The sequence below is a fragment of the Podarcis gaigeae genome, assembly GCF_964106915.1.
Source record: "Podarcis gaigeae genome assembly, chromosome: 8".
In the NCBI taxonomy this organism is placed as follows: domain Eukaryota; kingdom Metazoa; phylum Chordata; class Lepidosauria; order Squamata; family Lacertidae; genus Podarcis; species Podarcis gaigeae.
In genome coordinates, this window is record NC_139684.1 from 51373985 (window position 1) to 51395207 (window position 21223).

The 21223-nt window shown below is 42.4% G+C and overlaps 2 protein-coding genes across 3 annotated transcripts in view; one reads left to right on the plus strand and one right to left on the minus strand.

Annotated features, from left to right (window-relative positions):
• Positions 1–1836: 1836 nt before the first annotated feature.
• Positions 1837–8110, plus strand: B3GNT9 (UDP-GlcNAc:betaGal beta-1,3-N-acetylglucosaminyltransferase 9). 2 transcript variants are annotated; one of them, XM_083749969.1, is made up of 2 exons: positions 1837–2168; positions 5982–8110. In XM_083749969.1, exon 2 carries the CDS (start codon positions 6054–6056, stop codon positions 7287–7289), a length of 1236 nt encoding a protein of 411 aa, XP_083606095.1. In that variant the 5' UTR covers positions 1837–2168; positions 5982–6053; the 3' UTR covers positions 7290–8110. The 2 variants fall into 2 exon arrangements, with proteins under 2 accessions (XP_083606095.1, XP_083606096.1); XM_083749970.1 differs by lacking the exon at positions 1837–2168 and adding an exon at positions 5326–5466.
• Positions 8111–11425: 3315 nt separating this feature from the next.
• The window catches only part of PHAF1 (phagophore assembly factor 1), a 42074-nt gene continuing 32276 nt past the window's right edge, over positions 11426–21223 (minus strand). Inside the window, exons 11-17 of the mRNA XM_083749937.1 lie at positions 20757–20840; positions 20079–20161; positions 18636–18679; positions 16316–16359; positions 15482–15540; positions 14899–14971; positions 11426–13775 (exon numbers count right to left, since the gene is read on the minus strand). Coding sequence (XP_083606063.1) covers positions 13686–13775; positions 14899–14971; positions 15482–15540; positions 16316–16359; positions 18636–18679; positions 20079–20161; positions 20757–20840 — 477 coding nt within the window. The 3' untranslated portion in view covers positions 11426–13685. The remainder of the gene's footprint in view (positions 13776–14898; positions 14972–15481; positions 15541–16315; positions 16360–18635; positions 18680–20078; positions 20162–20756; positions 20841–21223) is intronic.

Below are 21223 nucleotides of genomic sequence, written 5' to 3' on the forward strand. Positions count from 1 at the left end.
TATATATTTGAACATGGCTATCATATCACCCCTTAACCTCCTCTTCTCCAGGCTAAACATGCCCAGCTCCCTTAGCCGTTCCTTATAAGGCATCGTTTCCAGGCCTTTGACCATTTTGGTTGCCCTCCTCTGGACATGTTCCAGTTTGTCAGTGTCCTTCTTGAACTGTGGTGCCCAGAACTGGCAAGAATTTCCTCTCGGGAATTTCTTGGAATCCAAAAGAGAGTTTCATGTTTTTAAATAGTTTTAACAGCGCTTGAAAGTTTGGAGCAGTCTCAAGCTGGCCGTGGGAAGACGACTTTGGTCCAAGATGAGCGAAAGGATTTACTGGCATGGGTTTTGTGTGTGTGTGTAGAGAGAGAGAGACACCCTTAGGGACTGCTGGCCCTGCTCACATTGCTTGCCAATTGCATCTAGATTAAGACAATTGTAGCAAAATATAAAGCAGTACAGAAGGCAGTTTAAAACTGGCACTGATGGTCAGAGAACGCCTGGGCAAAAAGGTAAGTTTTTCATAGATGGTGGAAATACACCATTATTTGGTACCCACCCTAGTCGTCCATAAGACTACGTGCTTTGATCTGCCCTAGTACTAGGAAGGCCCAATCTGTCCATTTCAGTTTCCTTCACTTTCTTGCTACCTAGTTTCAACATAAAATGGTTGGTGGAACAGACACTTTAAGCAGTTCTTCCCGTTTCCTGAGTGCTAAGACCTCCTTGCAACAGCAGCATGCCAGAGTGAGAAGATGCTCCTTTGCAAGGTGAGTCAAGGAAGACATGCCCAGATTTTGGTGGGCTGGCGGGGTACCTTAAGCAATTACATGGGCTGGAAGCAGCCTGTGAGTTTGCCTGCTGTGATGAACTACAGACCACTGAAAAAAAGGAGGAGGAAAAAGCAGACTCTGGGATAAGGACGGGAAAATCTTTTCTATTTCAGTTTCTTGTTTTTCAGACCTGCTCCCCACATTTCTATATCGGTTTGTGATTTATTTATTTTTAAGTCCTCATGAAAATTTCTCCTAATACAGTGGTACCTTGGGTTAAGTACTTAATTTGTTCCAGAGGTCTGTTCTTAACCTGAAACTGTTCTTAACCTGAAGCACCACTTTAGCTAATGGAGTCTCCTGCTGCTGCCGCATCGCTGGAGCACGATTTCTGTTCTCATCCTGAAGCAAAGTTCTTAACCCGAAGTTCTATTTCTGGGTTAGCAGAGTCTGTAACCTGAAGCGTATGTAACCTGAAGCGTATGTAACCCGAGGTACCACTGTATACTGATTTCGGTATGCAATTTTGGTTAATATAATGCATCTTTGTATGTTGTTTCCACCAATCTAGGCACACTTCACCCTTGCATATCCATTTTTTGGATGCATTACTTGGCTGGAAAGGTGCATTGCCAAGCTCTGAGAAATGTGAATTTCAAAATCCAGTTCTTGTATAATTTTGGAAGGTGGAAATTAGGTAAGTCCACCTTTAAATGCAAACTACATCACATTTTGTCCTCAGTGTGGGGTCAGTAGACTAACCAATGTCCCCCAAATCCCAATGGCTATACATGAATGAACTTGTTGGAACGACACTTTGCAACGCTAGTCATTTCCTCTTTTACAAGGAGCTAACTTTATTGGGGTGTAGCATGCTGGCGCTCAGTCTGACCAGATTTCATGAGGCAATCTGTCGTGTGAACACACAAACATGGACCCTTCGCATGTGCGGCCAACTCTTCTCCGCCTCCCGCCCCCTCCCTGCTGTTGGCATGCATCTGAAGCAGGAGTTCTCCAGAGCTCTCCTGACTCTTTTTGGACAGAAACATCTGCTCAGGTCATGTGACCAGCACTTGGAGGCCAGCTGAGCTCCGTTTCTCAACACACCACTGAGGGGGCTCTCTTGCCAGCACAGACACACAGAGAGAGACAGGGTTTGGAGAGAAGACATGGGGAGAGGAGGAGGACCCAGCCATGTTTGCACACAATCCGGGTGCTTCTCCTGAAAATGCATGGAAAGGCAAGAGAGCCAGGATTGCTTAACTCAGCTAGGATTTCCTGGGCTATATGATCAGAGGCTGAGGAATGCCAGAGCTAATCGGATCCAGATGTGCCTACTTGGCAACCTTTTATCCAAATGTTACCGAAGGGAGATGCAATGCTACTGACAAGATTGCACTGGATGTAAGTACCAAGCCTTTCGGTTTGTTCAGGGAGCGTTCTGTACAGACCCATTTGCAAACAGGAGCTGGCCTGCCCTCCAGCTTTAACCTAAACCTCTCCCCCCCCTCCCAGCGCCTACGTTAGATTTCTCATTGCCATTCATGAGCAGCAAATGAGCTCTCCTCCTCCCCAGTCTGCACATCTGGCTCGCTCGCTGCAAGAGGCATACCTTACCTGTGTCGGCTAGACGGGGAGACTGTGCAAATGCTGCAGTTAATATATAGGGAGGGGAGAAAGTTTGTGCATGCGGCTTTTGTTGAGATCCTTCTGCACAGATTTTCCATTGGGGGGAAAAAGAAGAGCCAAGGTTGGTGGCAAAGCACATGCTCTGTCTGCGTAGCAAGATTCCAGAGTCAATCTCTGGGAAAAGACCCCCTTTCTGAGATTCTGGAGAGCCACTGGCAGTCAATATATTATTGAGCTGCATGGGCCAGCTTCCTCCTACTATATACAGTGGTACCTTGGGTTACATACGCTTCAGGTTACGTATGCTTCAGGTTACGGACTCTGCTAACCCAGAAATAGTGCTTTAGGTTAAGAACTTTGCTTCAGGATAAGAACAGAAATCGTGCTTCGGCGGCACAGTGGCAGCAGGAGGCCCCATTAGCTAAAGTGGTGCTTCAGGTTAAGAACAGTTTCAGGTTAAGAATGGACCTCCGGAACGAATTAAGTACTTAACCCGAGGTACCACTGTACATGCTATGGAACTGGCGAGCAACCTCAGGACCAGGATGCAGCACTTTGGACCCCTCCATCTGGTCCTTGGGACATTCATCCCTGAGACAAAGGCCTTGTTTGCCCCTTCCTTGAGTGCTTTGCTGACTGGAACACAGCCTTGAATTGTGACCATGTGTCTTGCTTGCCTGGAAGAATGGATGGAGAGGGGTGTGTGGCTGAAATAGAGATTATGCTATGTGCATTTCTCGGTCCATTGTTGCCTTTGGCCCTGTCCTCTGATGGCAAGCGGCCCCTGGGTGGTTTTCCATGAAGGTATGTGGCCCTTGGGTTCAAAACTTTTTTCCATTGCTGGGTCCTATGCAATTAATCCACACACATCCCTCCATCCATGCTGAACACTCTGCCCTGCTGTGGTGCTTCAGGAACTGTATTCAGAGGCATGTCACTCTTGATCCTGCAGACAGTATACAGTGCAGGCATCCTAACCAGCAGTCATTGTTAGCCTTATCCAGATGTTCAATAGCATCTGGAGGGCCACCTGCTTCTCTTCCAGAGTGAGCAGACTTCAGGCTTGCCTTATGATGCTCTAGAAACATGTTCACTTATCAGTAAGGACAGGCCTCTGGGCATGTGCCGAGCCCTTTCTAAATAAGCCAGAGCACTAACATTGCAATTTTTGCTCCCATAAGCGGAGGTACTATAAAAGTGCTTGTAGAGGAATTTGGGTAGTAAGCACAGCATATCTTGCTTTTTTATGGAAGGGCTGTTGCAATACAGAATTCTTCCCCCTGCTGGGGGCAGCGATGATATGGGGATGCTGGCATTCTGCCTGGCATTCAGATGCTGTCAGTTAAAGAGTTTACTTTTTGATTTCTGGCAGTTGGGGAAGAATACATAGAAAGCCTTTACTAGTAGAGTGGGCATTTTTTGTTTTATGAGTTTGTTTTTGCAATACCACGATGGTTTTCTGTGGCGGCCTTCCCATCAAGACAGCTCTCAGGGCAGTCTACCCAGAGCCTGCATTTTTCACGGAACCTGGCATCCACCCAAAAGACACGTTGGAAGGAGTCTGGCTAAACCAGGAGGCTTTAGGGTTATCGCCTGGAGCTTAGGAAGGGAATCTTGATGTTGTTGTTGTTTAGTCATGAAGGAGATCTTGATGTTGACGGAAGGCAAAAGGGCCAGTCAGAGAACAGGTTTGTAGTGAGCACAGCAGAGTCACTGGGGGAGTTAATGCCAGAATATAATTTATTCTGTAGATAACATATTTGTTTCCATTTCCCGAGCTCCCTTCCCTTCCCCTCCAAATCTCGGAAGGCCCCCAAATGCCCCTCCCACTATGAGCCAGATATGCAGAGTCATGGCAGAGCAAAACATCTGGATCTGCTTCATTCCATCATTCTCTTCCTTCTGGGATTTCCTGTTGCACACAGGAGAACCAAAGTGGCTGCCTTACATTTTTATCTTTGCACGGTGAATGGCGTCCCCCACCATGGGGGAATGGTATAACCTGGCCGGGGTGACCATGTGTCTTACTTAATAGAAGAAAGCCCTATGTTTCAGAGTGGGCAGGCTTCAGGCTTGTGAGATTTTATCTCTCTTTTTTACTAGTTCCCTGAAATCCACTATGTGGGGGTTGGTGCAAAAGGCATACACTTAGAAGAAAAGAATTCTGAGCTTAGCAGTATGTTTTTGAGTATCAGGATTGCATTAAGTTTGTAGTCCATCCACCCAGAAATCGACTCTGGGTTACCCCAACTTTTTAAATTTCAGCAGTAGAATTTAGCATGCAAGTGGGGGGGGGTCATTTTGCTGCTGTTAAACAGATGTTTTGTCTTTTGAATGATGCTTCATGGATCTCCTGTCCCATAAGTAAAAGAAGTTACAGGCTCTGAACCAACCAGATTTTATTGACTTTCACAAATTAAGCTGATGGCTGGTCTAAATATTGGCAGGCTTATATCTGTAAGTCATGGAAACAGCAGATTTCCATCTTGGACCAAGCTTATTCCTGAGCCCATGAAACTAAACAGAGAAAAGCAGCCAGAAATTCTCTCTAAGGTTGCCATTAGCATGTCAGATCTGAAATAATACTGGGCCAAATTTGCATGAAAACAAGTCAGAACTTAATTGGAGACAGGAGTCAACATTGCTGGGTTCTGGAATCAGGGTCACAAAGTTGCATCATGTTCCAGAAAATGTTTGGATGTAATATCCTGGGCAGGAAAGATCTTTTTTGAGCATATACTGAGTTCTTACCATTCGCCATGATATAGTGTCAACCCCACACCCAATCTCCTGTCCCTATACTGACACAACCTATTAAGAGATTTTGTACTGCTACATCTTTTGGGACAAGGTCTAAACAGAAAAAACCTGATTTCTTGACAAACTGTTTTATTTATTATTTAAAGAATTTGTATTCCACTCTCCAGCTAAAAAAAGAGGCTCCCATAGCAGCTTACTGGTCACTTAAAAAAAAGAAAAGACAATAAAAAAGACACCAAACAAAAGGAAAATGGATTTCTAGGAAGGAGGAAATAAAGAAAACTTGAGAACAAGTTTGAAGCTTTACTAAAATGTATGTATGAAATTGTGAGGAAACTTAAAGTAGGAGCCCCCAGTCCAGACCCCTCATGCCAACTCTGGTTGAGACCACCAGTAGCTGGAGCTAGTAAAACTGCACACCAGCAATGGTTTGGGCCTGACTGAGTCCTTTTATACCAGGGCAGACAGTGACACTTACTTTGGCTTTCCCTCCTCAGTGAACTTGTAAAAGAGGATCTTTGTGGTAGAGGGTTCCAATTTATGGGTGCCCTTCTTCCCGAGGTTGCATGTGTTTCCCTCATTATTAACAACTGGGTATTTGATGATTCAAATATTCTCAACAACCTTGAAATTATTCACTGTGCCTTTTTGAACGTTTCCAGAAGTTTTAAAATGTATTAAATGGTCTTAAACAACAACAAAAATCAGTGTTTTGATATTTTGTGGTTTAGCATCCTGGACTCCTTTGCAACAAAATGTAGAAGAGAAATTTAACTAACTAAATGTGCTACAGACTCTACCCTGACCTCCCGTTTCTTTTCTCTGCAGATGGATGTAGTCTATAGACAATTCCCCTAACACAATACTGCATATGTTTCTTAGTGGAGATTTCTGGGAACAATGAGAGTTCAATTCAAGGCTGATGCCATTTGCACACTCGTCCTCGTGGTCGTCCTTTTCACCATGCTCTATTCTCAACTGGGCCACACTTCCCTTAGAGAAGAAAAGGTGAAAGGTCAGAAGCCACCATTAATGGCGACACGTAGGGTCTTCCACGTTCCCATCGCCCTCCAGAAACAGACTGCAGTGGAGAAGCCTAAAATGATTTCTTCAATGAAACCTGGCGAGGGCAGAAGCCAAGATGCCATGGTCACTACTCTGCCCCCCTTGACGCAGCCTGCTTTTGATTTTAAGCGTTACCTGAGGAACAAAGACAACCGGAAGTTTGACCTTCTCATTAACCAGCCAAAGAAATGCAAGAGGAATCCAGGGGGCCCCTTCTTGCTCATCGCCATAAAGTCACTGGTAGAGGACTTTGACCGCCGGGAGATTGTACGGAAAACTTGGGGAAGAGAAGGGCCAGTCAATGGGGCGCAGGTGCAAAGGGTTTTCCTCCTGGGGATCCCAAAGAACAAAACAGCGCTGCCAGCATGGGAGAGTCTTGTTCACCAGGAGAGCCAGATGTATCGCGACATCTTGTTGTGGGACTTCCTTGACACTTTCTTCAATTTGACCTTGAAGGAGATCCATTTCCTAAGCTGGGCTCGTGAGTTTTGTTTCAGTGCTAAGTTCATATTCAAAGGCGATGCCGACGTCTTCGTCAACGTGGAAAACATTGTCAACTTCCTGGAGAGGCGTGATCCATCCGATGACCTATTTGTTGGGGACATCATCTATAATGCGCACCCAATCCGAACCCGCAAGAGCAAATACTACATTCCGGAGACAATGTATGGGCTAAGCATGTATCCAGCCTATGCTGGGGGTGGCGGGTTCTTACTTTCCAGCAGCACCATGAAGAAACTCTCTCAGGCTTGTGGGGAGGTAGAACTCTTTCCTATTGATGATGTCTTCCTAGGCATGTGCTTACAAAGAATCAACCTGAAGCCCACCTTGCACGAAGGGTTCAAAACCTTTGGAATAACCAAGCCCTCTGCTGCTCCAAACTTGCAGACCTTTGACCCTTGTTTTTACAAAGATCTCATGGTAGTCCATAGCCTGAAGGGAGCTGAAATCTGGCTAATGTGGAACCTGCTGCACAACCCACGGCTCTCTTGCACCCAAAAGAAGCATGTAAAGAAGGCTTTCCGGTGGAAAATCAAAACTAAAGAGCCTACCAAAGATTATGCGACCTAAGGATTGATTGCATGAGTGAATGAACATCACACAAGCCTAGCACTGCTGATGCAACTTGCACATTATCCGACATTGCTTGAAACCTACAGTGTTTTAGGCGGAGATATCAAGTGATGGAAATACTTGTTTAAGCCAACCCTAATTTCTACAGTTGTGTTAGTGGGGAAAGTATATGGAGTGGAATCCAATGTAGTTCCCTTTGTTTGCTCACAACAAGTTTGCAATCACAGAAGCAGCCCTTAGGAACATAGGGGCGAAGCAAGCTGCCTTCTACGAAGTCCGACCAGTGGTTCCTCTAGTTCAGTATTGTCGACACTTAACAAGCATAACTCTCAGAGGTCCAAACATACGAAATACGTATTCTCAGAATATGCTCAAAGAAAGCCTGCAAAATTCACCCATGTGAATACGTATGTTTAGAAAGGTCTGCAAAGGTTGTAAAGAGTACAGACTTTGCTATACATGAAGTCCCAGATTTGATCCCTCAAGAACCTCAAAAAGGTCTGGGAAAGACCTGTCTGAACCCCTTGTGAGTTGCTGCCAGTCGGTATAGACAATACTGAGTGAGATGGAGCAGTGCTTTGGCTCTGAATGATGCCTGCTCATGCTGCCAGATTTATTTGTTAGGAATAATAGAGCATTGAGAGGAAGGTCCACTGTTGCAGGGCCATTCTGATGTAAATGCCTATAGAAAGAGCTTGTTTATACAGATACCCACTCAACTTTGTTCACATATGCCTAAAGCTATTACAAGGACAATCTAAAACACTGCATTTGAATGTCCTATGCTGTGGTTTCACTACAACGCGCAAATCAAATTACTCTGACTCTGTCTTCATTTGTGTACTCTGTTGTTTGCAAAAAAAAAAAGGAAACAAAAATCATTTCACCTCCTAGCTCATCAAAACCTCCATAAATTATGTTCATTCTCAAAGCAAAACACAGAATCTTTAAAAGTGCCAAATTTAAAATAGCAGTTTGGGATCTGGCAGGGAGATAAAAGACAGTGTGCGTAGACTTTTTGGTGTAATCAAGCTGGATCCAACCCCGTTCCAAAACTGTCTGTTGCTTAATTTATTGGACTTTCAAATGTATGTGTTCCCTTCACAGTGTTTACCATTTAAAAGCAGACACAACCAACACAGGACAATATAATCCACAACGAATGCAGCTTCTCTCAGATGGGAGCCTCAGCTTGCAGCAGGTGTTAAAAGATAATGGTGTATTAGATCCTGGATCCTGCACATCACACATGTTCTAAAAACCGATCTTGGCCAGGTTCAGCATATGCATTTCACAGTTGCACTTTCTCAGGGTTTGGGGCAAGAATCTTTCCCAGCCCTGTCTGGCTCAGCGGCTTTCCAGGGTTTCAGGCAGGAGACAATTCCCAGTCCTAGCTGCAGATGGCAGGTATTGAACCTGCATGAAAAGAAAGTTCTCTACCACCAATCTCTGGTCCTTCCCTGACACTGGGAAACACCCCGACACAGGAAGCTGCCTATTGGTCCAGCTCAGTATTCCCGACACTGACTGGCAGTGGCTCTCCAGGGTTTCAAACACTGAGTCTTCGCCAGCCTTCTTTGGATATGCTGGGGATTCAACTCGCGACCTTCTGCATGCAAAGCAGATGCCCAGCCTCTAAACTACAGCTTTTTAAAAGCTATGATTTATGGTTTATTGTGATTTGTGAATGAAGTCACTACTTTACTTACCTGTATATAAATATGGGGCAAAATGAAGACAGATCCCTTGGATTGTACAATTAGTCGGATCCCTTTCTGGTCTTAAAAAGTCACTCAGGGCTAAGGCACAAACTGAGAAGTGTACTCGACTCTAGAAACACAAATCTCATTCGAAACAGCAGAAGGCATTTTCTTTGTCAGATCCGACACCAATGCAGTAGTTCAGGGGAGAGTGGGAACAGAAGAGAGTATCTTCAAAGAGGGTGTGGCTGGTTGGTTGGCACATTCACACACACACACACACACAACCTCACTGCAGCATTTTGCTGCAGACCCATTTGATGTCTCTCTGGTTTCTATTTGAACTCAGTAAGGAATCCTAATATATTCATTGCCGTAAGCACTTAGCAAAAGAAAAAACCTGCAACCATCTTTCAAATCATTGTTTGAAAGTGATAAATCCCCACCGTGACCCTATCAATACTGAATATAGAACAAAGGTTTTATTCAGGAAGACAGGCTAGCTAGCACCAGCAATTGAAAATCTGATTACAGCTTGATTATTTCACTGCAGAGAAAAATCTGTTTCAAATTAGGGGGGGGGGGGAATTGTTCCTGGAAGAAGTGATACTGAGCTAGGCTGATGGTAAGAGCAGGGCAGCAGGGAGGGAAAGAGAACAAACAACACCAAGGGAACTGGAACAGCTTACTATACTACCCCACAGGACCAGACCAGCTGAAGGGGGGAAGGAAATGGCCTGCATGAGGAAGTAAATAGGATCTGTAGGGGCATCGCTTCTCTCTGCAATTCACACCACATGCAGTTTTTGTTCATGAGCCTCTGTGGTCCCATCCAACTTGCTAACACATTGAGTGACTGTGCTGAAAGCAAATAAGTTGCTGTTGACGTACACCATTGCACTGTTGCGTATGCATGTCAAAGGCACAGCTCCCTTTACTTTGAAAGATGACTACTTGAATTGTGGAAGACTCCATCCTAGAACATCTGCTTTGCATGCAGAAAGCGCCATTCAATCCTCTGCATCTCCAGGTAGGGTTGGGAATCTCCCCTGCCTGAGACCCTGGAGGGTTACTGCCAATCTCTGTAGACTATACTGAGCCAGTGGACAGATGGCCTGAATTAGTATATGGCATATTCTCACATTGTTCCTATGTTATTAAAACACTATTATGAAGTATGAGAAAGTGACTGACTGCTCTTAATCAGGCTGGGGTTTGTTTTGCATTTTCATTCTTGTCTATGTCCACGAGCAGACTTATACTCTTTCCCTGAGAATCTTGCATGTTCTCCATCCAAATATTTATCTTTCACTCCTGCTGAAGTGGCACACCTGAAGAGCCTGCCAAGCAATTGGTAGGGATTAAAAGATTATTACACTAGATTTCTTGAAGAGGTTAGCTTTGTCTGTAAGTAAGTTGCTGTGGAAATACTTAAGGGACAATACTGACTGATTAGGGAACTCAGATTAGTTAGGGGGGAAGTCACAGATGAGTGGGAGAGCATCTGCTTTGCATGCAGAAGGTCCTAGGTTCAGTCCCCAGAATATCTAGGTAAAGCTGGGGGAGACCTCTGTCCAAAACCCTAGAGAGCCACTGCCAGCCAGTGTATACAGTACTGAGTTAGATGGTCCAATAAGACAGATTTCTGTTGTTTACATTTATGGATTGCTATATACCTTTCATATATACAGCATTACAATTTAACCTTCAATCAAAAAATGGGGTTAGTATCTATACCAGGAGCACTTGTCACTGTAGAAATTACACAGAAGTTGACCTACAACCTCTCATCCTGCATGTCCCCATCTTTCAGTCAGATAATACAGTATCTTTCAGCCTTTCGGTGCAGTAATATCACCCCAGTTCACATTTTAGAAATTTTTTGGACAAAAGACCCCCAAATTCCTGCCAAAGTCCTGTATTTGGTGTATTTATCTTTTTAACCTCAGCAAATGTAATGTGCTGGGGTAAGAAATGTTCCAATAAAACTGATTCAGGGGAAGATGAGGCTCACCAAAATGAATGCAGCCACTGATAAAATTTCCAGCGAACACCGGTAGTTCATTGAGCTGCTGGTAGGCTCCATCCAGCAGACCTTTTATACTTTCTCCTTCCTTCAACATGCCCTACAAATATTAAGGTGGATGCCACTCTGCAATACTGCCAGCTCAACTGCAGTGCCCTGCGCCTCCTGGATGCTGTTTAGTGGGGTGTAGTGGTTGCAGTGTTATTTTACAACTGGGGAAACTCAGATTCAAACCCCCCACTTATCCACAAAGGACTTGCAGGGTGACCTTGGGCCTGTCACAATCTTTCAGCAGGCTATTCCAAGGATATATTAAAAAGGAGGAATCATGAGTTTCTTGGATGAGGACACAAAATTCAAATAATAAACATAAGATCAATGGTGGGAAACAAATCAAAGACTCGTCATTAATTGCAAAATACAGACACTCAGCAACTGTATTTAAACAACACAGTAACTGAGACTCATTTTATTTGTCCTTTCAATGTACATGCTAGTTATTCATTTCATATAATTTACAAGAGGCTTATGAAAAACAGAATTCATGTTAGAAAGGAAAGAATTGGGGGATTTTCTCAGCAAGCAATGATCATGGGCGGGGGCGGGGCGGGAAACAGTACATTATGAAGAAGAGCAACATCTAGAAATAAAGGTAAAACAAAAATCTGTTTTCCTGTTATCCATTAAATTCTCAGTGGGGCTTCCTTTATTTATTTTTAAGTAAAACAGTATAGAATGTCACAGTATACAGGAAGACTAAATGGCGAAAAGGAGATCACCCATACCCACAAATATACGCAACACGCACACACACACTTATCCCTGCTACTGGTCCAGGATCCAAAACGTTTAGTTAAACATCCTAAAATTCCCTATTTCCCATTCGTTGGTAAACTATACAGGATTACACTGTACATGGCGTTAAAATTACAAAAGGTTTCGTATTTACAAAATCTGTACACGCATTTGCAAAACCCACAAAAAATCGTCTATATATCACAAGTTGCTACACCAAAATATTAAAAATGGGATAAAATTATACATTTCTCTTTTCTCTCTCTTTCTCTCTCATTTTAAAAAGGGTCAATATTTCAAAGATGACCGAGACAGACAGAGACTATCTACTTTCCCCACAATAAGACTGGTAAGAGAGCTGCAAACCCCAGATCCACTTGAGATAATGACTGCAGAGTCTCTAACTGGAAGCCGCTGATATCCTGTCTGCTGGGGGTGGAGGGGCAGAGTGTGTAGAACTATGTATGTACAGAAATGCTGAATAAAGATTAAGGATCTCTTTGGCTAACATTTTGGCATTAAATTTAAAAAGAAGATGAGAGAGAGATGGGAGGGGTGGAAAGAGAGGCAATTCCTCCCCTCTCCAATGTGCTATGTACGGAATCACCCAGAGCGCAATCTGCCAGGATCGTGTCCCATGGAAGCCTCTTGGGAAACTTCTCTTGCATTAAGGCTGCACAACTTTAATTTCATTTTGATGAGACTTGGGTGGGAGCAGTTCTCAGTGCTGCACCCCAGTTCTTCTCCTACCCCTACTCTACAGGACAAGGAAGAGGAAGTAAGAAATCCTAAATTGATGCTTGTCGCACAATTGCAAGACGAGACAACTGTGTGTACTCTTACAGGACCAAATACTTTCCCTCCTGTTTTATACACAAGCAAAAATGGTATCAAAACCCTTAAGACAGACATAATTCAGAGGAATAATCTACTCGACTCCCGCCCCCCTCCTTCTGGACACGGTATATATAAAAAACACATTAGTTAACCAGGCATGGCAGAAAATAAGTCGCTTCAGCATGTCAAGTAAATATTAGTGCAGAAAAGGTGGGATTCTTTCCCACTGTATAAATAAGCTTTATGCGTGGCAAACAATTAAATAAACCATCGTACCCCACTCACACCCAGTACACAGATGCTCCTCAGTGAATATTAAAATGTATTATCAAGTAATTAAAGTGTATGTAGTGCAAAAATGTTACAACCAAGTCTTATGCACATGCTGCTTTGCACTTGTTTCAACATCAGACAAACATGTGATGCCTGAAATCATGGACACGTATATACATACTTGTCACATTTGGTACGATGTCTTAGCCACAGAAATACCCATGTACTTTTATTTTATATATACACCTATATATAAGGGGTGTGTCTATATGTGTGTGTATACACACACCCACACATACATTGTTGTCCTTTAAAAAACATGACTACCATTACAGTTAACACAAACACAGACCGGAAGAAAATATATCCAATACCTGCTTCCAGATGCTCCAAGGCTCAGAAAGTTTGTGCTTCTAAGTCGTGCAGTCATTTGTGTGCCCTCTCGTTTAAAGCTCATCCTTTTTCCAGCCCAGGAAAGAAAGACCAGTCTGTTTACATCCACACGGTAAAGGATGAGGGCAACCGAGAGGAGAAAAATCAACGGCGACAGGCACCTAATTGCTCATTTCCATGCCCTGTGATGAACAGTCAAGAGGATTTCCCATCCTGCTCCATGCACAGGTGGCAAAAGACAGTTTTTGAACACACACACACACACACAACACACACACGTCCATCATACCGTGCTTTTCCATATTATAAGTGGCAGCAAATCAAGGCACGCTGTACTAATTTTGTAGCATTTTGATTAGCTGATATCGCTCACTGGGGAAGATCTGACATTTTCAACTGGCTGCTGGGTCTTGCTGGGCCATAGAGAGTAACAGAAGCTATGTGATTATTCTGCATCACCTGTACAAAGAAACAAAAAGGAACACTGTCAGGCAGCCCTTACCCTCAGAAGGACTACAGAATTCAAATTCCCTCCAAAAGAAGCTGTTTTTATTGGAAAATCAATAAAAATAATTTTAAAAAAGCAGAAAGAACCCCAAATAGGTTAGCAGTAATATGGAAAACTAACACCGCCCAGTGGACCAGAGACTTGATCTCTATGACCTGGACTCAAACCTCAGACTAACCATGGATTTGAATAAAAGCCTATTTGAAACTGGTTTTAAACATGAACCCCCCTTTAGTCTTTTTTTCACTGGCTCATTTAGACAGTGGGGCCTCCTAACCTTACCTTATGCAGCCCTTGCCATCTCCTGAAGCAGCCCCATTCTTCCACCACATCAGAGCTCCTTCCTTTTTGTTTCTTCTTCTCTTGGCTTTTAAAAGTCCCCCAAAATTGCCCTTCCTATATAATTTAAGAACTGGAAGAGGCACTATTTTACTGAATAAAAATAAATTGATTCACATCTCACCCACCACCCTCGTTCTATGGCTCAAGGTAATGAAATTTCCCTTCTGTGCATAGCACACACTAAAGAAGAAGAAAAACTTGTTTTCCAAAACAGCAACTGTATTCATCTGTTGAATTTACTAGATAAACACATCCTTGGTATGCCAATTTGAGAGTAATGCCATCAAACCCAGTAGGGTTTACTTCTGAAAAAACCTGCACAGGATTGGAAATTCTAATCTGAGGGAGCCATGGTGAAAACTGATGTCTTTTTTTCCTTTTTTTTCTCTGGCTCCATCCATTATGTTCCACCCACCCCCACAGAATAACCACAAGTCAATCACGTTTCCCATCCCAGTGTGGAAAATAAGCTTTTATCATTGCATCCAAGTTCTTTTTATCCTACTACAGAGCTAGGCTTGATAATGATGTGCATTGTGCGATTCACTTCAAATTTGTCTACTCCCACACAATGGACTTAAGTGTATCCCACACCACATCAGCCAAGAATGCAGAGTACTTCAACAGTACAATATGGGAGAAATGTCCACAGACTTGCAGAACCAGCCACTATTTCAAACCAACTAAATCCAGTGCTCCATCACGTCTTTTAGCTAAGTAAGCTTTCCTAACCTCAAAGATCATTCGCTGCAGTCCAAAGCAAAACGTTGACCCAAATGGATTTGTGTTGTTTGGAGAGGATGATCTAAAGAAAATAAAATCAGGCTAAGGTAACCAAATAATACCAGTAAGATTTATATTCAATATTTTTGTAACACCCAATATCAGCATAAACAACAAATCCTATCTTTTTAGGGGATCAAATGAAATTTTTCATTACAAAGGTATAATGCTCAACCATGTTTTGCTTTCCTCCACCGCTAGTAAGCATTGCGAGTTTGAAGCAAAGTAGAATGGAACTATTGTGAAAGATTACACATTCAGCAAGGTAACTACAATGAAGGCAGTTTCTTTGCTTTTCCAGTCCCTCAACTTGTAAGGTGACAAATGAATCTTTATTATGTCTTACCAATGTCTCCTTCTAGGGACAGCACTCAGCTCTTCAAGCAAACAGGGGTTTCTAGTTTTATGATTCTATAATCATGGCACATTTAATTCAGTGAAGCTGTTGAGCATTATTAGGGCTCTCTTTCTCGTAGTCACTTGAAATCCAATCGATTCCTATCCAAGTGACAGAATAAAATAAAATATTTACCTGTGAAGTACCACTGGCTTCTCTACAGGATGTCCAAGAAGGTCCTGAATATTGTCCCACTGTAAGCATATGAAAATTACTTGGAGAATGAAGCATGGATCCTAATGGTAGAATGCAGCATGCCATGTATATCTATGTTTTTGCCACGTGCACTTAAGAAAAAGCAAACATCAGCTAAAATCCACGCACAGATGGATGGGACTAATACATATGACTTTATTTGCAAAGTTTTAAACTTTTTTTTTTTTGTAAAAACTTAAAGGGTCAAGTGTCAGCAGCTGTTGCAGATATACAGACAGCCTGATATATTGGACTTTAGTGGGAATGTTGCTTTGTTATACAGTATATACCAAGCCCAGGGACACCACAAGGTTTTTTTTTTGGGGGGGGGTGTTTCTCTCATTTTGGTTTAATGTTGTATGTTTCTGTACTTACAATAAAATGCAATAAAAAAAATTAAGGTAGCAAAGGTTGGCTATGTGTATTTCACCTCTAAAATTCAGAGGCTAACTTGTGGTTGGCTACAACAGTAAATTTGGATTTGGAACCATGGTATTTCAAGCATTGCCTTTTCTCATATCATCCTGCTTGCCCAATTTTATCTCCAGTATCCTGCTTTGAGCTCCATTCCACCTAGCTGGAAAATTAAAACTGCAAATGCCTGGAGTGGGTCCATTTCTGGGATGACTCCCAGCCACTGACCCCACTCACCTCCTGAAAGAGGCCACCTGAGCACAGTGCTCCAGCATACCCTTTCTTAGCCCTGTGCAAATAAGGTGCCACAGCTGAAGTTGAAGGGCTGTTCTAGCAAGCATGACTGGGGGTTCGATTTACCTTGCTATAGGTTGTGCAGGTTTCTGTCTGTGAATCGGTGCTATCTGTTCGGAGAAAGAACAGAGAAAATGACCTGTAAGGTTACATTTCAGCAGAGGATCCCACACCTCCTCTTCCTAATGCCCTTCTGCACCAACAGCATGTTAGGTACTATTCAGTACATGGAAGCAACATGGATGTGACTCTGAAAGCTAATTCCAAGAGTCTTGGCATATTAGTATTTTCTAAACTTCTATTTCAACAAGACACATGTTTCACTCTTCTACCGCTCCCGCCCCCCACAGCACTATTTACTTTTAGGGTTTCTAAGAATAAGAATTACTCATCCCCATTCTGAAGGTTTGCATGAAAGAAATACTGGAGAATTCAAGCACACCCAACAGGGCAGAATTAATCACCCCAGGAAAGGAATAGTTGAAGCGGGCAAGTGTGGCCCTCTTAAGGCCCTTCAGTTTTAAGACCTGATGCTGGAGATGTTACATTTTTATATAGACAAGAATATCAAGAGCTGTGTTGCAACTGGCTGTTCATACACTTAGATTTCCCATCAACCTTGGGGGTGCTCACAGGTGTTAACAGGTGACTAAGAGTACAGCTGTCAGAGGCTCCTTTCCTTGCAGTGCCAACTGTATCTGTGATCACCAGTTTCATATTATCCATATGAACACGTTTCCACAGCGTAAACAGACCAAATGCTACACTTAAAAGGTGCCAACTCCATGTTATTGCATCACTCCTGAGATAAATGTTCATGTTTTTGCTTGGTACCAAAACAGGCTAAGGTTGGCATGCTGGCCACCTGCCAAGTCAGTGTCTACTGACATCTTAATCTTTGTCCGCAGTCAGATATTGTCAAAAGTCCCCCAAAGACATGGCGTTTGAAGAACTTGCCTTGTGTCTACACAGCCAAGTTGCTTCCAAAACCTGACATTTGCTTCTACTTCTTTTAACAGGTGCTGTTAGTTTGCTTTAGGTCTTTATTTCCTTTGTTTTAAGTAAAGTAACTGGGGGCTGACCTCAGCGCTCCAAAATAAAAGCCAAGGCAAATTGGGACAAGTAACTCATCTAAGGATGTCTCACATGCCAGCCTGATTCTGAACTTGAATGAGGAGATCAAAATGTTGCCAGCCATAGGCAAAACTCTCCCGGCCCTTCTTTCCCCAGAAACTACTGGTCACACATATACACAAATCATGACAAGCACCAAGTACAGAAAAACTGACTGAGATTTGTTATCTTGGAAAGCAACGACAAGGCTCCTCCTTGCATATCTCCAAGGAGGATTCCACATCAAAACCTGGAGGCAATTAGAGCTATCCTGTCCTCATGATCATGATATATTTAATAATTTCCATGAAAACTCCTTTGAAATAAGAAGCTGATTAATAAATATATCCATGATGAGATAGTTTGAAATAGCATTTGAGAATTTTAGGAAAGGAAAGTTATCAGGCATGAGATCAATCAACTGTCTCTCCTTCCCAGTGCTAACTAAGGTTGCCTGGGAAATGTTTTGACAACAGGTTCATTTCTTTAAGTTAGGAGCCAAGAGTGAAATTATAGTATTCTAATTTTTATTTATATTTTATTATTATATAATAATCATTATTATTCTTGAAGGGGGAAAAGCCTTGCATTTGCTGGTTTGTGCCACTGATTGCCCCCACGAAAATAAATAATATAACATCTGTACAAAAAAAGCTTTCTGAATCACCCTTACATCATTCTGGTTCCAAGTCCTTTGAATGTTTCCAGATTTTGAACTGAGATTTATTTCACCTACGATACAAATCCCAATTACGTCCTGTTCTAACCACCCCTACATGAATGAGGTTTCCTTCCTGTTCATACTCCCAACAACCTGTCAAGGTAGGTTATCACAAACTCTTGCATGTTAAAGAGCCTCAACAGGGAAAAACTGTGATGTGTCCAAAGCTCAGTCAGGACTTCAACCCAGACCTAGTATTCTTGTCCACTGAGTTGCACTGGCATCCTGTAAGTATGTCACATTAAGAACAGATAAATATTTTCTCTTGTATTACAACAACACTTTGGGGTGTGAACGCTGGGCAGTGCTGACATCTCTCGGAAGTGCTGCTGCTCAGTTTTCCTCTCCCTAAATTGTTTCTTTGTTAACACACCCGCAGTGTGGGAGAACCTGAATCTGCCGTCCTAATTATCTGACATTGTGCAACTTTGGTCCTGTTCTCACTCTGACTGCTTAGCATATTAATTTTTACCACTAGCGTGTGTTTAACACCTTCACCCACTCCTATTAAGTCTTTTAACTTTCAGGTTACTTCAGGCATCTCTTTCTTACCTCGTTTAATGGCTAGTGGAATCTTGAATTCACAACGATGGTAACTGAAATATTTAAATTGCAGAGTTATTGCGAGAAAGGACAAGCATAAATGAGGTTTACTATTTCAAAAGTAGCCCATTCTAAATTAAGCACAATATAATTGCATATAATAGAAGTTGGCAACCTGACCTGATCACAGATATATTCTCCACTCTTGTACAGTCTAGTACTTGCTTGAATGTTTACCATAGCTTTCTGCCAGCCATATCAGTTTGGCATGAAATTATGCTGCCTAATTGGCGGCAACCAGAGTGATGCCAGATACCACAGCAAATATGCAGAACACTGAAAGCTTCCTGACACCAGGTCTTAACCATTTTGTAATCTATTCTAGTATTGTTTACTCTGGCAGCAGCTTTTCAGGATCTTAGGCAGAGAGTCTTCCACATCACTTGTTGCTATGTGATATTTTTTTTAAAAACTGGAGGCACCGGGGACTGAAATCATGACGACCTGCATTCAAAGCATGTACGTTTTCTGAGTTATAGACAACCTCCCACCCAAATGTTAAGCACCCTACCCCAAACAAGTAATTGCTAGTGGTGCCCATGACACAGAAGCACAGTTTGCTTCTACCACTAGAAGCCATGCATTCAGTATTGTGGGCCTACTTCTGCAGGACTCCCTCACAGGTCAGATTAAACAGGTCCCCTCTCTGCGGAACTTCGGGTGTTTGGTGAAGATTTTTGATTTCAGGAGGCATTTTAAGTAAGCTTTTCTGATTCTATGGTTAATTTTAATTGACTTTATCCCTTGCACCTCTTTTGTAATCCCAATGTACACTGCTTAGAAAATACAGTGTTAAGTGGCATATAATTTGAATAAATACAATAATATAATTGTTAATTAGGTTTTCACAGATTCCCATGCAAAAATCTTAAAAATCAGGCATGAATTATGGGTAGCTTTTTTTGGGGGGGGGATGAGTTAAGTTTCCTCTTTGCGGGGCATAAGATGGGAAATCTAGTCTTATGAATGAGAAGAGTGTTACTTCCACACACTACCTTCACTGATCTCCTAAAAAACTGGGTTTTGACAAATTACAGCAACACATCTTGCACAGGGAAAAGAGGTTCTTGATACCCATTAGTTCCAGGCTCTGCAACAGTCAACTACTGTAGTCAAGAAGTGACAACACAGAAACCAAAGAGAAGAATCCAGTATATTGCAGGGAATTTAAAATACAGAGAAATTCACGTTTGTTTTAAAGAAGATCCTAACCAGAAAAAGTTGTGGAAATGTGAGTAACATCTGGTGAAGGCTTAGAAACCAGAAAGAGCTTAGGCACTGCTGGTGGGGATTCAGCATGGTACCGTTTTCTTTGCCTCCTCCTTGATGCTCCCCTCCCTTTGCTTTCCAAATTACAACAGAGGTTTGGGCAATACAGCTCTTTCTACTCACATATTGAAGTTGTAATGACCAGGGTAGTTAGTATGTAGAACAAATTTCTTCACTTTGTGAGTATTTGCATCAAAAAGGATATCCTGTGGGTGAAATTGAGAAAGGAAAAACAATGAGCCATACAAAGTTGAAATGTTTAAACAGCTTCCCATAAATGAACAGAAAGTCCTGGACAGAACTTTTTGAAATGTATGCAGGTGGGCTCAGAGAGCAATGATTTCAAGATGTCTTCTTATTTGGTAGCAAGAGGATATAATATGCAAAAATCACTGTGAAAGCTAAGACCTCCAAGTTCCCGGGACCTGCCCTTACTAATTGGAAAAAAAATTCTCTGCCTTCTCCCATTTGTGTTTAAGATGGCAGGCAGTGGCACTGCCCTTTCTCCAGAACATTCTTTGAGTCTGAAGGATTATGTTTTGATTTTGCAAATGCTGAATATCAAATACATAGAATGGGCCCCATGAAATACTAATCGTGTTAATGTGTCACTAATCAAACTGACAAAGATAAGAAGATAATTTTCAAATTTCTCAGCAAAGGAGTTCTGAAGGATTTGGACAACATTGATTCCTGCATTAACTGATTAACATGGTACAGGCATTCTGAAAGTTGTGCGCAGATGGAAGCAAAAAATAAAAAGAAAAAAGAGATCCCTTGTTTTCAATGTTTGCAACTTACCACTCCAAGTGTGAAGTAGTTGAAGAAGTAGTCATTGCACTTTGAAGGAACCTGCTTGTGAGGCGAGGGTGAGTGAATTTTCATCTTTAAAAAACAAACAAAACAAATCTACACTTCAGCTTTTGGAAATAAGGAGACAAGTAGATCGTCTAGTTTCATCAATATGCTCCTCTGGTTTGAATGGACCATGTTACCTCTGTGGCAGAAATGAGAAATTTGTTCTGGTGCAACAACCATTATTGCCACTTGATTACTGGGCATTTTGGGCACATTCAGTGAACACTAACTTGCATCACCTGAGTGCATTTGTGGAGATCCCTGTATTCTTTCCCTCCATTCTTATTTTTCCTGCACATTGGTACCTTGGGGAAATTGGACAGGGCCTCAACATGGCTCCCGCATACCAGAACATTGGGAGGGGGGGAAATCCCTGCACAAAAAAGTAGATTGTCAGGGAAACTGCTTCT

What these genes read in the sequence shown, in the direction of transcription:
- B3GNT9 (XM_083749969.1), top strand. Translation starts at nt 6,054, where the DNA reads ATGAGAGTTCAATTCAAGGCTGATGCCATTTGCACACTCGTCCTCGTG.